Source organism: Phaethon aethereus, assembly GCF_964289735.1.
Source record: "Phaethon aethereus genome assembly, chromosome: 25".
NCBI classification, from domain to species: domain Eukaryota; kingdom Metazoa; phylum Chordata; class Aves; order Phaethontiformes; family Phaethontidae; genus Phaethon; species Phaethon aethereus.
This window is the reverse complement of record NC_138601.1, coordinates 5,777,985-5,796,865: the sequence shown is the minus strand read 5'-3', so window position 1 is coordinate 5,796,865 and position 18,881 is coordinate 5,777,985. Positions and strand designations below refer to the sequence as shown.

General features: G+C 47.0%; 1 protein-coding gene across 1 annotated transcript; it reads left to right on the top strand.

The window, feature by feature from the left end:
* Positions 1-1,047: 1,047 nt before the first annotated feature.
* FBXO47 (F-box protein 47) lies at positions 1,048-10,547 on the top strand (the record flags this gene model as incomplete). The annotated part of the gene is made up of 10 exons (XM_082010749.1): positions 1,048-1,234; positions 1,652-1,822; positions 4,664-4,740; positions 5,288-5,365; positions 6,503-6,611; positions 7,535-7,711; positions 8,276-8,422; positions 9,031-9,173; positions 9,588-9,747; positions 10,429-10,547. The coding sequence occupies exons 1-10, from the start codon at positions 1,060-1,062 to the stop codon at positions 10,545-10,547; spliced, it is 1,356 nt and encodes a 451-aa protein (XP_081866875.1). The 5' UTR covers positions 1,048-1,059.
* Positions 10,548-18,881: the final 8,334 nt, after the last annotated feature.

The following is an 18,881-nucleotide window of genomic DNA, read 5'->3' as shown; positions in this document are numbered from 1 at the left end:
AATATGAAGGATGTTTGGAACTTGTTTTCTGTAATTTTTGTAAATTTTTAATCTTTGAAACAATGAGGTCTATTCTCTGAGTGTATTTCCCACTGATGGTAACTGGGATGTTGCACTGCAGCTTGGATGGGTTCCAGTTATGTTACTACCAGCACTGCCAGCTCTTGTAATTATACTGCAGCACTCATTCTCTGGCAATTTCCCTGAAGCCTCAGCTGCTGGAATCAAGAAATAGCGTGAAAAATCTCAGTTAAAAACCCCAACTTTCACTGTTGCCTGACAATGTGAAGCATACCTATTCTAGAGACTCAGAAACCAGAAGGCAAATCTAAAGAACATACTTATTTTTTTAAATCTTTTAAAGCTCGTTACTTTTCAGACCCTCATGATTTTGGGAGAGCCTGGGTCGCTGAATTTGTTAACATAGCAATACTGTATCATTTATTTGTATATCACACATACAATCATTATATGAAATTAAGCCAGGTATCAACTTAAGTACCGCAGGAAAAAATGGTTTAAAGCATCACTTTGTTACTTTTAATCTTTTTTTTTTGTCATATGCAAGCATGCATATAAGTAGTTATCACTCTAAAGGAATCAAGTAACCTGACAATCATTTCAATAACATCCCTATAACTTTTTCATATTCTGTTGGATAATTAGTGTAACAAAGTAGAAGTATGTTGTTAATTACTGTAGCTTGTACCATCGTATATGCTTCCTCAAGAGTTTCCTTTCAGAACTCTTTTCCTAACTTTCTGATGTCCCACTCATATTATGTCCCCCAGTGCTTTTATCTTTTCCTCCTCTAAGATCAGCTGAGTACTCCATTCTCTGAGACGTGGAATTAGTGACTTACTAAATAATTTTCATGTCATTGCATTAAATACAAACAAGAATTTATCCCATACATATGACAAGATTTTCACACTCCATCGCTGTGTCTACCATGGAGTGATTTCCTCGTAGCCTAGTTTTAGGTATAGTATTTTCCTCCTCTGAAAATAGGACTTTCATATTTTTCCTCCAGGTTAAGTGTATGGGACTAACAGAACAATGACGTCCACTGCAGGGACTAGCTCAGTTCCTAACCAGAAATACAGACGCAGTAACCGTCGCTCCAGACAGTGCTGCAACATCTTGGACACTGATTCCCAATCTCTGTCAACACTTGGATATTTTAAAACACTTCCATTAGAGATCTTTCAAATGGTCTTGAATTATCTTTCAGGTAAGAATCTAATAAGAAAGGTATTACTGCCAATATCTGAAAATTATGACAAAAGTTTTCCATTTAGAAAAAGCCATTATTATTTAAAGTGTTTTACCTTTTAGCTAGTTGAAGTCATGTTATGTGACTTATTCTCTGAATTTTCAGCTTTTACATATGAAGAACCAAATGACCAAAATTTAAATTATAATTGCCAACTATTTGAAGTGGTTTTTGCCTATTATGTGTGAAAAGTATTCCTTAGATCCATCCGTTTCCAATTATTACAGTTTGTTGGCAAAGAAGATAAACAGTAATTAAATTTTGTTTTATTTCTAAATCTTATTTCTTGGCCTATTTTTGAAGTCAGATAAAGATATTGACTAGTGATCAGCATTTTACTTGTGGTAACAAGTATGCTGGGTTCTGCTTTTTCAGTGAAGGATATCAGCATGCTGAGCATGGTGTCGAAAACCATCAGCAACCGCCTTATTAATTACATCTCAACCCCATCAGGAAACCGAAGGCTTTTATTGCAAGATTTTCATAACCTTGAGCTACCTGGCAAGACAGAAGGATCCTATATTTTAGAGCACTACAAATCTCTAGGTGATCCTTTAATGCAAATGGTAACAATTAGAGGAGAACCAAACTGGGTTAAAAGGTTTCTTCTGTTACATGCGGTGATCGGTAAAATGCTGAGGATATGGCTCAAAGCATCTGTGCAGCTCCCTCTGAAAGCGAAGTTCCTCCCCATGCCAAATAGCCCACTCAAATACCATTAACTGGCAGGGGGAGGTGGGAGGAATTACCTGAAATTATTCCAAAACCTCTTAGTTATGGAAAAAATAATGTATGTTCTGCCTCCTCTATGTTTATTTTTTCCTATTAAATGGGAAGCAGGGGTTGGGCAGAGGATCAGTTCTCAGTAGTAGGTGTTTCCAAATTTAGTTTGTTTGGACACCACCACTGGAAACTGCAGCAGAAACCAAGACTCCCAGGCCCCACACTAGCTGAAGGAATTTTCGCTGTGCAGCCTGCCTTCATGTATCACTTTGGAGGAACTCGCATTCCTCAGTCTGGGAAATGCAGCCGCAGTACTTAAGCCCAGCCTAATTCTAAAGTGACCAACAACAGTTGCCATCGGAAAGCCTGCTTGGTAGTCTACTTGAGATGGGTTGCAGATCACATTCCGCTTCTCAGAAAAGAAGTATGCTCATCACAAAAATGTTATCACAGTTGTCAGTGACTAGCATTCTCCTTGGCAGCTTTCTATTAAATGGGCACGAAGAACGCGTTTTCCTCGCACTCTTAGCTTAAGGGCAATGTGAAAATGTCTGCACTTTTGCTGTCATGCTATACTGTATGCTAACCAAACCCTTGCTGGCTGAAAAGATTCACTCATTCTTTCTTTCAGCTGCTCAGACCTCTTTTGGCACAGCGTAATAGAAATCTAAATCAAAATAACAGGGGTTCAGTGGTAACGAGGAGTGCTGTACAGCCTCAAATTCAAAATTGCTGGCTTTTTCACTTTTCTTCTGATTTTAAAACACATCAATTCTAATTCATTCTAAAACATTCTATCAGGGAAACAAATTAAATTAAAACATAATTTGATCCATATCTATTTACTGTTACCTATCTGATGAAATAAAACATTGTTTATTTGACAGAGAAATAAAATGATGCCATGGTTAGATGCAGAATTATAAGTATGGTTTGAACTTAAGACATTAAATAGAGGCATACACAAGGTAAAGGAATGCTGTTAAAGTAATCTAGACCAAAGACCTCTTATTGTAAGAAATTCATGTAGGTTTTGAGGTATCTTAAAATAATCTTAGCGTTTTATTTTTAAAATGAAGCCTGAAACGATACAACTCTTTAAAAAAAAAAAAAATCAAAATTAGTTTGGGCTTTGTAGTAACCACATACAAAATGGCAACTTGTTAGTTAAATGGAAGTGTGAACCCATTGCTATGGTAGGCCTAGTAGTAAAAACATGACATATTCAAAATATAAAGGTCACAGGCAATATCTGTGTCATCAGTGGAAGGCTCAAGAGAACGTTTTTGCTAAGAAGTCAGTTGCAAAATCAATATTTACTTTACAGCAGGAAAGGCTGGACTCAATGGGAAAAATTCATCCCTGTTCAGAGAGCCTGAACAGGGTCTACACATTACATAAATCTCACTTAAACTCAGAGGGGTCTGGCTCCACTCAAGTCCAGGGTAAAATCTTCCAGTACTGGTAATGGGGTCAGAATTTCAGTCATTGTTTAAAACAGACTTGAGTTATAAATGATGGTGGCACTGTCCTTCCGCACAGGGCGGGTTTCGCTATCCACAAGCGGGAGCGGTACCTTTTGCTTAACCCCTTTTACTCACCGTAATTTCTCCCCACGCTGATGGCTGTCTTCGGAGTTGCAGCTACGCTGTCTTAAGGGTTTCGTCTGTTCTGCAGGGAGTTCTCTGCAAAGTCGAATCTAGTCAATAGAAAATTGACTTGACTGAGCTTTGGACCATGTCTTAGGCTGATGAATAAATTATGCCTGTCATGTAGGAATGCTAACACACTTCTAAATGAGGAGAGAGTCAATTTAGCACCACAGTAAATGCATAAAATACTTGTTGACATTGGAGAAGTTACGTATTTTTGGGGAGATTGACAATTCAGAAAAAAAGAAGTTTGGGTTCACCCCCGCCCCCCCGAGGAGTACATGCTTTTCTGTGGATTTCTTGATTAGTTCACAAACAAGATATAGATATATATTTTATTTTGGTAGAAGTTTTTGAAGCGTAAGCTGTTAACCCTTTTTCCATCAGTACTGTAGAAAAAAATGCTGCTTAACAAACAGCTGTTCCACGCTATAATGGACTCCAGACTTTGATATCCTAAACACATACCATTTCAGTCCTGTATAGGAAAATAATTTTACCTCTTAGCTATGTTTTACATTAACACAGTTTAGAATATTTTCTTTTTAGAGCATGTGGCTATCCTGAAAAAAGTTTGGAAGATTGGCTTTCCATGATGTAAGGGGAAAAAACCAACATTCCCCAGGGTACTGCTAAAAGAGGTGCAACAAGTAACATTTATTTTCAATATTTTTAACAGCTGCAATTCTAAAACCAATATGGTAATTTTAATAGGGCTTCAACTGTGACTACCAGAGACTTTAAAACGACACAAAAAACAAGCTATGGCATAGGAAGTCTACATACTCCCTGACAACTTTTCTTTAGTAGAAGGTGTCCCCACTGCCAATCTTTGGTGAAAGATGTACCCTTTCTCCAAAGCACAGGTTACTGGTTTGTGCTGCTCTTTTTGCTTGGCAGTGGCAGCTTTTTCTCACTAGTGTGTGCGTGCAGGTGATGTGAATGGTTAAGCTAATTCAGCGATCCATGTGCCATGTATGTGTACTCATGTATGTATTCCTTTCGCTCACAGGATTGTTGCTTAAAAGATGCACACTTCTATTGCCTACAAAAGACAGGCTAAAATATATACACAAGATTCTCTCAGAAGTAAGTTCATATTCCTTTCACTAGTGTTTCGAATCGTTCCTTGCACTTAGAATACTATTTCTAAAGGCAGTCGTCAGTGAACTTATGCCCTTTACTGTCCCTTTGCTGGAGTTTATTACTGCAGGGTAATGAATGCATTGATTTGAAATCAGTCTCTTTTTACTAGTAATAGAAAAGCCTAAGTCAGAATATTGACCACAAGGCTGTTCTACTGAGATTTCATATTCCAAAATCAGCGGTTTTCAACTTTTCTTCAGTTTGTGGACTACTAGAAATTTTGCAGTGGAAGAGCACAACTCTTCATAGAAATTTTACTCTCCTGAAAACAGGGTTGCTCTTCTTAGAGGCCTTTTGCACACCTATTTGACCAGAGTTTTGAACGTAATGCTAAGCCATAACATAGGTACTATAACTTGTTTCCTTATACAGGAAGGGAAGGGAATCTTTCTGATCAGTGTTGATGTACACAAGTAGTACAGGGAATTTTCAATCACAGGAATTAGCATATGGTCAGTTAAGATAAATTACTGGTGTTTTGCACTTGCAGGTTTCCTGTTTCAAACTTAATGGTTGCCCAAGTCCTTTGCATTGTTTGGGATTACAGTGCTATGGGGTATTTTTACAGGTACAGTACCTTTATGGAGAGAAGGCAAGTATCACAAATACAAAAGAAAATTAAGGTAGTTTCCTAAATTAATCTGTGCTTTTGTAAGATATTTAGAAGTATAAGACAGTTTTGAGCCTTGGGGTGTGTGGGGGGGAAGTATTTATTCACACAGTTCTCTGAATTTCCTTTCTGGTTGTTAAAGTTGCCAATTTGACTCTTGAGGATTCCTTGGTCTGCATTTCACTATCAACCAGTCTGGATTTTGATTAGTGATTTATTATCTAAGAAGACATGGGAGAAAGGAAGCATTTTATTACACAGCTTCAAATTCACAAATCAAGAACAGAGATGGTTTAGCTTAAAAGTAAATCGCTATACACATCATATGCTAGAAATATTTTTGTTAGCTTGTGATAGCTTAAAATTAATTAAAAAAAAATCAGTGTCAAATGAATTAGTTCAGCAATCCACAGCTTATTTACTGTAATGACTACTGTGATTGCAAATAAGCAGTAAAACATTAAGGGTAGGACCTTTTTAACACTACTTGAGGTGTTTGACTGTGAAGTCTTAGAATTGCCATAATGGAGGCTTTACTGGAGAGTAACTTTGTTTAAAAAAAACACAGAAACGAATTCTCTTTTAGAGGAACAGGCATTTTGAGCACATTTTAAATGCATTTAAGTCTTAGAAACTTGTGCATGTGGCTGCTGTATATGCATGCAGCATTAAAGGATTTGATAATGCAAAAAACAGTGACTATCTTTCCATCGTTAAGAGTTACAGATAGTTACTTCTGCTGGGACATTTGTCTTTGTAGCAAATACCTTTGTGTACTTTTCCACATAAGGTTGAAAAATAAGATCTTGGCCCTGAATGTGGAACGCCATTAGCAGCTTCTGATTCTGGGCTGCATTAAGCTTAGGTACAACCTCTGCCATAATGTACAGCACCTCTGTAGCAGATAATGGTTTCCCTACACTCATCAAGGAGATGCCGTGCAGGCACCACACTCCAGGTATGACACCTTCCCTCTCTGTTCTTCTGATAAATGGCAGGACAGACTGTATTTATCTAATATGAGAAATGTCATTGTGATCTAAATCCATGGCTCAATCTATTTATTTTTACCCCCCTTTCTTTTGTAATCTTCAGATCCTAACAGCAGGCTGGGATGAACTAGAGTGTCACCGGGTTTTTAACTTCCTCTGCGAGCTGAGCAATTTACCCCGTAAAGTACAGACAGTTGTCAGCAGCAAACCGGGTAATTGTCAAAGCAGACAAAAGTCCTACAAAATCAAAATGCGCTGTCATGGAGAAGACAGAAAACGCATCTTGATTACTGCAAACAAAATGTGGCTAGGATGGAGAATGTTTTGCCTCAACTAAGCCTTGTAGCACCAGTCCTTTCCTGACTCTCATGTACATTCTGTTAGCTCCAGTTTTATGCAGAAAGTGGGCATTCTAGAGCAAATACTTGGCCTTCGTATAGATAGATACAGCTATTTTTCTTCACTGAAGGAAGAGCAAAGTGCTTTTGTCTTTGACGCATATGCTGTAGTGAAGAGAGTTGTCTTGAGAGGTGTTTAGGGTTTTTTTTAATAATTCCATTATCAAGCCAATGCATAAGTTATGTATATACGTAAACAGTAACATGGACTTGAATGTTTCCTACTGTACACCAATGCCAGTGAAATCAATGGGAAAGGAACCAACATAGAAATAAAGTTACGCAGTAAAAAGTTAGGTTTAATATTTCTGGAACACAACACTGACGTGGCACATGCCTCTCAAGAAATTCTCATGTTACCCTGCACAGAACTGGGTATTTCTGTGGAACACTTTATACACAGCCATACACACACTTCCTCCTATTTCCACTTACTGATGCCCTCAGAGAAAAGATCAGAGTAACCAAAAAACAGCTGAGAGCCCTTGAAAACATGCATGAGCTGCTGCAGAAAGGTACCAGAGGGTGTGTAAGTAGATTCTACAGCCTCAATTAGCGCAATGTATCCAAAAGAGCCAAATTCAGGAAGTAGCAGCTGAGAATTTAATTAAATCCCCCTAGATGTTCTTGGGCAGCTTGAAGAAAACCCTTCTTTCTCTTCCTATAAAATAGCAGGTGATAATCTGTATTGTGCAAGGTTTAATGGCTTTATAACCTCTACATTCTTTTACCCCCAGGAAGTGCCCGAAAGCTAGAGCTGCGGATAAGGTTATACTGCCGTAGCGTCTTGTTGAACCACTGGATTCATCGAAGTGATTCTGCGTTTTGGTTGACTCGTATTTTAAAGCCGTGGCCCATGGTCAATCAAGCTCGCCTGCTGTATATCATCTTTGGGCCAGTGTCCTCTCTTGATGGTGAGTAGTCTGGGGGGTTAATTTTCAAAGTTTGTTCCCTGAGAATGAGATTACCTTGCAGGATGCAGCATTTCTGAAAGCCAAGCTTCATGCAAACAAAATGTAATCGTAGAATAGCCTAGAAAAAAATTGTTCTGCTTAACCAGATCTCACTAACATACATAAAATACACAAGTGATATATGTACATATATATATTTATACATACATATATGCTAAAAAGTTACAATTCAGGTGAAGAAATTGCACCTCTGTTCCTCTATTCTCCCCTGCTTAGGGTAGAGTTAGCTCAGATGCACCTCAAAGAAGCATCTGTTGCAGAAAAACATGCTTTCTTATTTAATTATTAGACCTGGGTTTCTTTAAATTGCTCTTCGATTCATGCTGCAACTATCGCTGTCCCTACTAGAATGACAGATGGAAAAAATCTCACTGTCACAAAGACTGAGTTCTGTTACCTGAATTCCCCTCCTCTGACGGCTGTAAGGCACAGTTTAACACCTTTCTTGTCTGAAAAAAAATTACTTTGTCACTTAATAGCAGTTGTGATTAATATATTGCTCAGGACATGTGGTTTGGCAGAAAATGATAGAAGGACCAACAGATGAGACCAGTCTGAAAGGTTTAGCAGATGCAATTAAACTGCTGTATGATACAGAAGCTAGAGAATGGACAGCAGATGATGTTATCAGTCTTGTGGATGAGCTGTCAGGTGTGTTTTTGCCTTTATCGTTAATCCGTAGGATTATATGCTCATGTCCTCCAAATCTAGCAATAAGTGTGTTTCAGACACAGAGGTGCCTTGGGGAACTGACTGCAATATTCCTTACAGTAGCTGTGGTGTAACTGGAAAAATCATTACACTTGGAAGCCAGGCCGTAGCTGGGGATGAGAGAAACCCAGCACCGCTTACAAATTCAGGCTGTCTTTCCCCATTGTGAAATATTTTAAGAATCCATGCAGTTAAAATTCAAGTCTTGTCTAGCCATTATTAAGGAAACATTGCCCAAGCTGTGTAAACTGAAAACATGTTTGTTCAAGCCAAAAATTCTACTGAACAATGTTAACGGCTACATTGAAAGTTAGTTTTGGGTGAGATTATATCATGGAAGCTATCGTGAAGAGCTCTAACTGTATTGCCGGTAGGAATTGCTTATATGACTAAATTGCTGCAATTGTATTCCAGAGGGTATCCCCTCACAAATTCTGGTTAGCTCTCAAAGCCAACAATTCATAAATTCACATTTCCCAGAATAGTTTTTGTGGCACTCCTTTTTTTTTTGTTCAAAGATCACTAAAATTCTCTGTTTTATTACGAAGTTGTTCCCCGGGAGTGGCTTATGGAGAACAATGCTCGACTTCTTATTCTGAGTGGAAACAACATCTGCTTCACTTTCATGGCCAGCAAAGCTGTGAACGGAAGAGCCGGCGAGTTAGCCAGACTCATGGTCTTCCTGGCTTTGGTGAGTGCTCCTGAACAGAGCAGGCTCGGGCCTTTTGTCTCTTTACCCCCCGATTTGCTTTCCCGGACCTGAAAGCTGTTTCCCCATCTACTCCTACAAATCCGGAGTAAGTCCAGCAAGAGACTTGGTACTCTTCCACCCTCTGGGCCCTGTCCAGCACACCTCTGCAAGGTAGCAAGCCTATCCTTGAGGAGAGGTACCGCTAACAAAACGTTGAGAAGTTCCTCCGTTAGCATGCCAACAATAAGAACAACCTCTATGACCTCCTAACAAACCCTAAGTTTCCAGCTCAGAAAATAATCGGCTGCAACCAATCCGTTAGAATCAATAGTTAATTCTAAGATTTAATCTTGCCTTTTATAGTGTTGTACTCATCATAAAAGGCGTATTTCTAATATTCCCTGTGCACGTCAGGTCTGCGAGAAGGACCTGTACTGCATGGACTGGGCAGTAAAAATGATGCAGAAGGTCTGCAAAGTTTTCAGCACTCCAGGGGAGAGAAACAACTTTCTGCAGTGTGTGGAGAACGCCTTTGCTCACATGGTCATGGACATGCTACAGGCAGTACTGTCCGGTAAGCCTGCGGGTCAGGACGAGCACTTTAATCAGGAGCTAGCACTGAGCAAGACATCGAGCAACACAGTTAGTGTGGCATCGCAGCCTGTCCTCCTGCCCTCCCTCATCAGGCAGAGCACCACTGGAGTGCCTGAAGCTTTTGCTAACATAAAATAATCAAATGTCACAGTTGGGAGAGACATTTATTTAACCGATCTCTTTTGTCCAAGAGATTCCCAGTGCCGCAGATGGTGAAAGCAACAGTCTTTTAAAATACATCCCCCCAGAGTATTAGGCCTGAGGTCCTTTTGGGCTGCGCCCGAGCACAGGCTCCGAGCAGCTGCCAGCCAGCCTCTTCACCTCAACAGGCTGCAGTTGCTCCCTGTCCACAGCTTGTCAGCCCTGATAAAACCTCAAGACTGATTATGATGGCAAGCTGTAAAGATGAACAGCCTGCTCAGTTGGCCAGATTTTTGCCTTAACGCACAATTGTTCTTGTCCATCTTCAGACAAGCTGGTAAAGGAATTTTGGAGAGAGTCTCCTGTGTTCTCTCACAGCTGTCCTGCCATCAGGTGCCGTAGCTGATGCCTCATAAATCTAAGTGGAGGCTGCTGAAAACACTGAATGAGTAAGATTTATGTTCAAAGAAGTAATTTTGTTTCACTAACCGTTTTTAAATGTTTTTCTTTGCCCTGGTAGGGGATCGCGATGAAGAGGACAGCAGCTTCTTGAATTTGTTTCACCTTGTAAATGCACAAGCGAACTTCCATAAAGAAATTCTGTACCTGACCATGAGAAGCAACAGCAACACCATTTAACGCTCTGAACTTTACAGACTCTTGCTCTGCTCCTGCTGGATTTTTCTAATTTTTTTTAAACATTTGCAAAGCAGTGACCAATTATTTCTTAAAGGTCCATTCCAGTAAGAGCTGGAGCAGCTAGTGACATACGTGTCAGCGCAGCTGAATGAGCTCATGGAACTACTGGGGACCTCTGAGCATACGCAGCGGAGTTCTGGGCGTTTCGCTCCTCTGAGGCTGTGTTAAGACGCACTGAGGAAGCAGGCTGGGGGCCTCTGGTTTGGGAACATAAACTGCATTCTTTTCCCACTGTGTATGTTTGCATACACAATAAAAAATAGCATGGTTTTCATATTTGATGTGCATACACAAATTGAAGAATGTTATCTTAGTTCAGAACCGAAAACATTTTGATCTTTTAATTTTGTTTTCTCTTGGGAGTCGGAGGAGAAAGAGACAGGCATAATTAGAGAAGCGCAGCTACTTTTTTGCAGTTTGCCAAGGTCTCTCTTGCTAACACTTAGATTCTGCGACAGCAGCGCTCCATAGATTGTACATTTGGTTTTAGCAGAAAGAGGTGATTCCTGAAAGGAGTTTAACTGCTTTGATCAAGCAAGGCAATTTTTTTCCCCAAAAAAAACTACAGGTGCATTTTAACCATAAAGCAGAAGAAACTTCAAATCCCTTTGCCTGCCTAGTGTAGTAAGTGAACTGTTAAAGTGTATTTGCTTTTGTAGGACTTAGCTACGTTGAAGACGCACGTTCAATGCACATAGGCTAATATCACTGTTACATTAAAGTACGTAAATGTTTGCTACTTATAGAAGGTTTGGATTTTCTGCTATGTTGCTTTCAAAACAAAAATATGTAACGCATAATAAAAAGGACTTACTTTACTGTGCATTGTTTACAACACGGCCGTTTTCTTCACGTTATTAAATAACCTTCTGCTCCACCTGAACCACTTTCCAAAGATTTTAGTGTTCCTTCAGAACCAGATTTTAGCTGCAGGGACCCGTGTTTAGCTTTGCAAGCCAGCCTTCAACTGCAGGAAACAGCTAAATGGTACCAATTCATCTCAGCTGCACCCACTTGATTTCAGCAGTAATAATGAGCTGACAACCGCTCTAACCTCTAACGACTTGCTTGGAAGTTTGCACATTAAAAATTCTTGCGACATTTGTTGAATATACAATTACAGGCAGGATTTGACTGCATTAAAGAGTGGATATGGGAACTAAATTTGCTGAGGATCTTTGCAGCGTGCCGGTAGATGGCAGAGGTGAAACCTTCCCCGAGAGGAGCGTCTGCTAGCGATTGCTCCTAACATCCCTTTTTTCTCGCTGTTTGAAGGTTATGTTTAAGAGCACGTTGCAATACTGCAACTGTGCTGCAGCTACGTATTATTTCTGAAGTAAGCAAAATGCGAGACTCTTCGTCTCATACCTAGTCAGTGAACTGAATGTCTCCAAACTGATCCAAAAGAACTCAAAATGTGAGGAGAAAACAGACTTGCAGTGCGCGCAGTGACAGGGAGATGCGGCCCAGAGCGTTACCCTCCCTCCCTTCACACGCAGGAGCCGCTACCAGTAAATAACCTCAATAGCTGGAATTCAGGGTAACGGCGTCCTGAACCGCCTCATCTTCTCCGCCCGTTGTATTTCTGGTGCGGTGACGCCGCTTCGCCTTGGGGAGGGACCGAGGACACAGCGGCAATAAATTACAGCCCGTCACAAGGGATGCCATTACGGCAGCGCGGCGGCACAGGAAAAGTAAGTGCTTTGATTCACTGGCAGCAGCCGACGAAGATGAAATGTCGGCTCTGCCGGCGCTAGTGGGTTCTCGCAGCAGATCCTCCACGAATGCAAGTTTATGCGGCCGCCAAGTGTGAAATATTGATGGCATTACTAATTATTATTATTAATTATTATTAATTATGATTAACTGCTCTTTTCCTTACACGTACAATAGCTCAGCTAGTGTTTGGCGTTAGTTTTTGCAGCGTTCGTACCTACGCCTGCGTTTCCACCAGACGAGGGCTTTCCTCCCCAAAGGATCAAAGCTCAAACCCGCCGAAGCGGTACTTCCCAAACCGGCTTTGTTTGAACCGGAAAATGACACCAGCCTTGCAGCCTCGTTTTCCAGTATCGCCGTCTGATCGGCTCTCGCAATTAAACACCGCTGGGCTAACGGCGTCCAGGCGGGGAGCTCCCGGGCAGCACCGTGCGCCAGAGAAGCTGGGACAGCGATGCTTGGGAAAACGGTGCTTTTTCTCCTGCTGCCAAATTTTAACTGTTGCCGGGGGGAGTTGATAGAACCCTCCCAGGATGAGAAGCAGAATCCCCCCCGTGCCAGCGTAGCTCTTTTCGGAGCAGGGCTGCACCCTGACTGCGATGTGAGCTGCGGAGCAGCTATCCCATCTGCTGAAGAGCTGTCCCTGTCCGCCACGGCCGTTTGTCTGTCCCTGTCCGCCGCGGCCGTTCGTCTGTCCGCAAGCACCTCTCCTGCCTGGCGGCTTCAGTCCCGCCACAGTCCCCAGCTGCTGGGCTGGGTCGCTTCACCTTCCAGCGCGGAGCTGGCCGGTTTGGGGCGTGGAGGAAGGGGTTGTTACGCGTAGCTGGCGGGTTCGTAAGGCCGTCCGGGGGGAGAGGAGCCTTCGGAGTAAGAGAGAATTATTGTTCCTGGTTTCACACTCAGCTGAGTTTCCATTCCATGCATTCCTCGTTACTCACTCTCTCTTAATCACTGCAGATGTTGACATCAGATACAGACTCACAAAGCGGAGGCTATTGAGAACATGACTTATGCTTGAAGAAATTCCACCCAGAATATTTCAAGCTTCTGATTTTCGACTATATTTGGTGGTGGAGCGAGGAGAAGCCTTTCCCGCATCTCCAGGCTCAGCGGAGAGGGACCGCCCCGGGGTGCTCGGACTGAGGCCGGTGCGCTGAGAACACGCTCGGCAGCAAAGTCACCAACTTTGTGTTTCTCTCAGGAGTTTTGCTAACAGGAAATTGCAGTGTCGAGTTTTCAGCTGGCAACACTAACCGCATCCAGCATTCCCAGACTCTGAAATCCCTCTTCTTTCTGGAAATGCGATCTGAAAGCCTTATCGACCAAGTCCAGCGTACCCCGGCAGTGCCTGCGCAGCCCCTGCTCTCCCTGCAGCCTGTTCTCTCGCACCCACTTGGGCGACGGTGCCGTGGTTCACTCATGGGGCGTGAGCTGTTTTTCCTGTTACAGATATTTCAGGTGTTTAGTGCTTACTGAAAAAAAACCCAAAACCCTGGAAGACACCAAGCATATGAAAATTTTGTCTTCCAGGAGGATGAAACCTTCAGGCTGAAAACAGCATTGCATGTGATGGATGGTGTAAGAGCAGGGATCGATGCAGGGCTTCATAAAAGGACAGGAAAAATTCTCCTGATGCCCCAAACACCTTCCCAGACCTCTCCAAGCTAGGAGAAATTAAGCTCTGAAACGTTCTTTCCATCCCACAGAAATTTCCATCATATTAAAAATGTTCCTTTTTCTATGCCTAGATGAACTGAGACCTCCCGGAGCTTCCCTGAACACCAGAGAGGACACCTGAGGGTGCTCAGGCACCCTCCAAGCTTGGGAGAGCCCGGTTCGGACCCCACAGCGCCTGGACCGGGGATCCCTCTGGGCCTGGGTCGGGGACCCCTCCAAGGCAGCTGCCCCTCATGCCAGGGGACAGAGAGGTGTCTCGGCACGGTTTGCCAGCGTCTCGTCCTCCTCGGGGCTCGCAGGGTGCCGCGCGTCTCTCCGCAGAAGTGGGGTTTGCTCCCGCAGCCGTGTGTGCCCCAGCCCTGCAGCCACTGCACGGGGACGCGTTTCCGCAGTCACCACCAGCAGACGTGCTCGCCCTCCTGGGTCATTCCTCTTTATTTCATTTCCTTGAACATATTTCATTAAAAATATAAGCGCTTTTCTAAAATTAAACCCAAGCACTCGCCCTCGGAAGCGCTCGTCCCAAGGGGTTAAGCCACGGGGGGGGGCGGGCAGGACCCTTCGCGTCCCCCGGGACGTCAGATGCGTCACGGGGAACAACCCACGTCGCGGCAGCCGGGCGTCACCTCGCAGCCCTCGCCCCCGCCGCCCCGTTTCCCCCCTTCGCCCCGCTCGGCCGCGCCGGCTCAGCCCCCGCCGCCCCGCGTGGCTCCTCGCTCCGCCGTGGGCATTCGCTTGCTCGCAGAGGGTTAACGCGTTTCCAGAAGGCTCCGGGGGAGACGGGCCGGGCGGCTGGGGAAGAGAAAGAAGATGCTTGTCTGAGCCGGGCCCGAGAGCCGCGGGAGCCCCCGCGCTGGGGAAGGGAGGGTCGGGCAGCGTGTGCGAGCGCGGGCGGTGGCAGCAACCCCCGCTTCGCCCCGCACGGGGCGGGGCAGAGGCACCGAGACACCCCCCCACCCCCCCTCCCCCCTTTTCCTCCTTTAAACTGATGCAACCGGGATCCCTTCTTGCTTCTCCCCGAAGCGGTTTTATTTCTCTCCCTCGTGGGAACAAAAGCCGCAAGTTCACGCTGCAGCACCACAAAAGGCAGAGAGCAGCTTTTCCGAAGGGGAAGGGGCCGATAAACCCAGCAGGGAGGACCCGGCAGCCGCGCAATAGCCGGTGCGCGTTTCGGCGGGCGAGGTGGCCCGATTTATAAAATAACCCCCGGTGCCCTCCTCCCAGCCCCGGGCAGGAAACGGCTGCGCCGGTGCTGTCAGCTCGGCCGCCTCGGCCGGGCGGAGGGACCAGCAGCCAAAGACAACAGCATTAAAAACAAACCTATCCCCCCCGCCCCGTCCCCGGACACGTTTCCTCCCAGAAATTAAAGCCTGGTGGGGTGAGGAGCTGCCGGCTCACCTGGGTGATGCTTCGATCGCGAGGCTGGTGCTGAGCTGCATCTCCCCCAGCCTTGCTCTAGAGCATGTAAATGATGTAGGAGAGGATCACCAGGCCGATGATGGCAAAAAACATCAGGATGAAAATATCCAGCATGGCGAGCGAGGAGCCGGGGGCAGGGGCTGCCGGGCTCCCCGCGGCGTGGGAAGGGGATTGTCGGCAGGGAACCGCCGCTTGGCTCGCCAGCCCCCGCGGCTCGCTGCGTCCTCCCCTCCCCGCCGGAGCACGGCGGGCTCTGCTCGGGGTGGAGAGATGATGCCGGCGCTGACAGAGCCGCTTTCCAGCAGGCAGACGGCGAATGAAGGGATAAACACCCGCAGTCATACGGGGCTTCGGCCTCGCGCGGGCGGAGGAGCGCTCGCTCGGCCCGGCGCTGCGAGCGCGGCGCCCGGAGGCACCGTCTGCCCGCGGGAGCGTTGCTTCACCCCTGCTTCTTCCCACCCAAACCGCTGCCCGGCTTATGGGGGTGCTGACGGTGATGCGAGCCCCCGTTTGCAGCTGGGAAAGGGCCCATCCTACGGGGAAAACGGCAAAAACGAGCTTTGGAGGCTGCAAAGCCGTGTCGATCCGCCGGCACCACTCTGACCTCTCGCCTTTCGGGGCCCGGTGCTCCTGGGGTACCGCAGCAGCCTTTGCTTTCCGTGTCCCAACACCCGCTTAAAAGCAGGTTTAAAAGCAGTTTAAAGCAATATGAGTTTAAGTGAGCAGCAACAGCCGTGGAGTCTTTCTGCTTTGTTTTTTTTGGCTAGTGCTCTTGATGCAAATAACATCCTTCTAACACACCTTCAAGATTGTCTTCTCCCCGCTGCTAAACACCGTAGCTGTTGAAAATCCCACCTTGAGAGGCCGTGGCGGCCGCGCTAAGCCATCGCCGGCCGCTCGCTGGGCACGAGGGCTGGCGGGGGCAGGAGGACCCAGCTCTCGTGACCCTGCGTTCCCGGAGAGGTCGGGCAAAGCCGGGACGCGGCGCCCGTGCTGCGCCGCCCGCAGCAAAGCTGGCCGTGTCCCTGGGTGGGTCTGGTCTCCGGAGCAGCCACCGGCACCCGAACCCCAGCAGATCCCAGGCCCACGCTGTTCCCGATGCTCCGTGGTAGCCGGTGGCCGCAGCACATCGGCCAGACACGGGGCAGCAGGGCTCCGAACGCAGCCCTTGGCTTCAAGCCGTGCCGATAGCGAGGGACGAACCGAGAAGCTACATCCCAGGCCGGCTCTGAGGGATGCCAGCATTCCTTGCTCCCGGCGGAGCCAGGCAGGGATGAGGACCCCAGCTCCGGCAGCCTCCCCCAGCCCTGAGATCCCCGCTGTGTCCCAAGGCAGCGGGAAAAGGGCCAGGAAAGCGACTGCAATCACACCCGGCACAATCGGCAGGTAAAAATTAGACTTTTATTTTTAATTCGAGTAAACCGGGAAGAGGATCAGTTGGTTTGTTCCATTTGATGGTTCGGTTAAAAAGGCCAAATAACGGTTTTTATTGGTGGGTGCTCAACCCGACGGGAAGGAGTACACAAGGACAAACCCCAATCAAGCGACGGATCTGGAAGAAAACACGTTCTAAGCTCAGCACTGAGACACAACCGGGGAAGCTGGAACGAACGAGGTCTATTTTACACATGATGAGAAGCAATTGAGCTTTTATTTTTTTTTTTTACTATTTTATTTATTTATTTATTTTAAATACAGGTTTAGGTGCTTTTCAGCTATGAAAAAAGGCAAAAAAGTGCATAAGTTGAGAGAAAAGGCAGAAATCAAGCAGTAAGAGGTTTGTTTCCCATGGCAGGGGAGAAGGGGCAGGGTGTGGGAGAGGAGAATTAGGACAATGGTTTCAAGGTAGCATTAAAAAAAGGTCTGTATACCAAAACGTAATTGCCTGTGTTATTTGGTCCATTAAAAAACGGTTTATTCACATTGATACTCCCCCCCCTTCCCAGACGAGAATGTGATTAAGAAGAGGATTAGCAGGGAGACACAGCCAGCCCCCCTGCCCGGCTGCCCCCTCTCCCCTGCTCTTGTGCTCGCTCGTTTTAGCACCAACCGGGATTCCCATCCCGTAAAGCCCACGCCGGCTGCTTCGGGGGTCCCATTTTCACCCCAAGGAGACGACGGTGCCACGAGTCCCCATCACTCTCCCCCTTCCCGTGGCAGCCAGTTGGGGAATGAGCCAGGAGCGAAACCCTCCCCTCTCCCCGGCTCTGCCCTGCCAGGAACCCCCTCCCTGCCGGGACCGCGTTTGCTCCAGCAGCCCCCCACTCCGGTCGCCCCAACCCCGGCACCGACCACGAACCAGCCCCGTTTGAGAAAGGGGGCTGCAAGGGTAAGGCGGTGGGACCCTCTCCCCCTCCGCGAGGCCATGCCCAAGGACGTGTCCCCGAGGAGAGCCAAGGAACGTCTCGACTCGGCCGCTTTGGTCCCTAAGATTCCCTCTTTTCCTTTGGGAATAGCAAAGGTGGCGGCTTCCCCTGGGAAGCATCCTGGCCCCATGGTGCGGCACAGCCGAAGCCCCGAGCAGCCCGGCAAGGGGACGGTCGCCTCTGGCTGCCCGATCCGGGCTGAGCCGGGGCTGTGTGTGGCCGTGGGGCATGGGGGGGCTGGGGGCAGCACGAAGGCGTCAGCACTGCCCCGATATTCGGCTTTTCTGGGCCGGGAGAGGAGCACCCCGCTCCTGCCCTCCCCACGCACAGGCTTCCAGTTATACCTGCCCCGTCCAGCTCCAGGACCTTCGGAGCCCGAAAGAGAAGGGGGCAGGGATGTGCTTTGAGATTTTGGTCCGTGACGTGATCCCAAGGCAGCAGCGGCCCCAAAAGCCGCCGCTGCTGGGGACCCCCGAGAGGCGCAGCGTGGCTCAGGGAGCCAACCCCAGCCTCTGCCACTCGAGACGGAGCTGCCGGAGGGGACAGTCACCCGCGATGGTCCCCAGCGTGGTGGCAGAGGGGGAGGATCTTTCACACGCGGCTCGGAAGAGGCACAGGGATGGGGGCTGATCCTGCCGGCTCCCCAGACCACCTACACAGTGGGTGAAGGGCTCAGGAGGGTCCCCAAAGCCCGGCAGCAGCAAGAGAAAAGCAGGAAGATCCCGGGTGAATCTGGGGAGCAGCCGCTGCTCTGAGGAAGAGGCTGCCCCGGCACGCGGGGCGCAGGGGACCCCCAGACCCCGGCCCAACAAGCGCGAGCCAGAGCTGCAGGGGGAAGGTGAGGTCTCGGTGTCGCAGCGCTCGCGCCCGCGCGCGGCCCGGCCGTCTCCAGCCCTGGAGTGGGAGCAGCAGCCTCCGGGCGAGGCGAGGCCACGGCGGCACAGCCCCGGCGGGCCGGGGCAGGCGGAACAAGGCAGCCAGAGCCCGAGGCAGATGCAGCAAGAGCCGCTTCCAGGGCTGTCCAGAGCAGCCGCTCTGAAGCCCAAGGAGGAAGAAAGATTTTGATTAAGATTTTATCGGCGAATGTTTTTCTGTT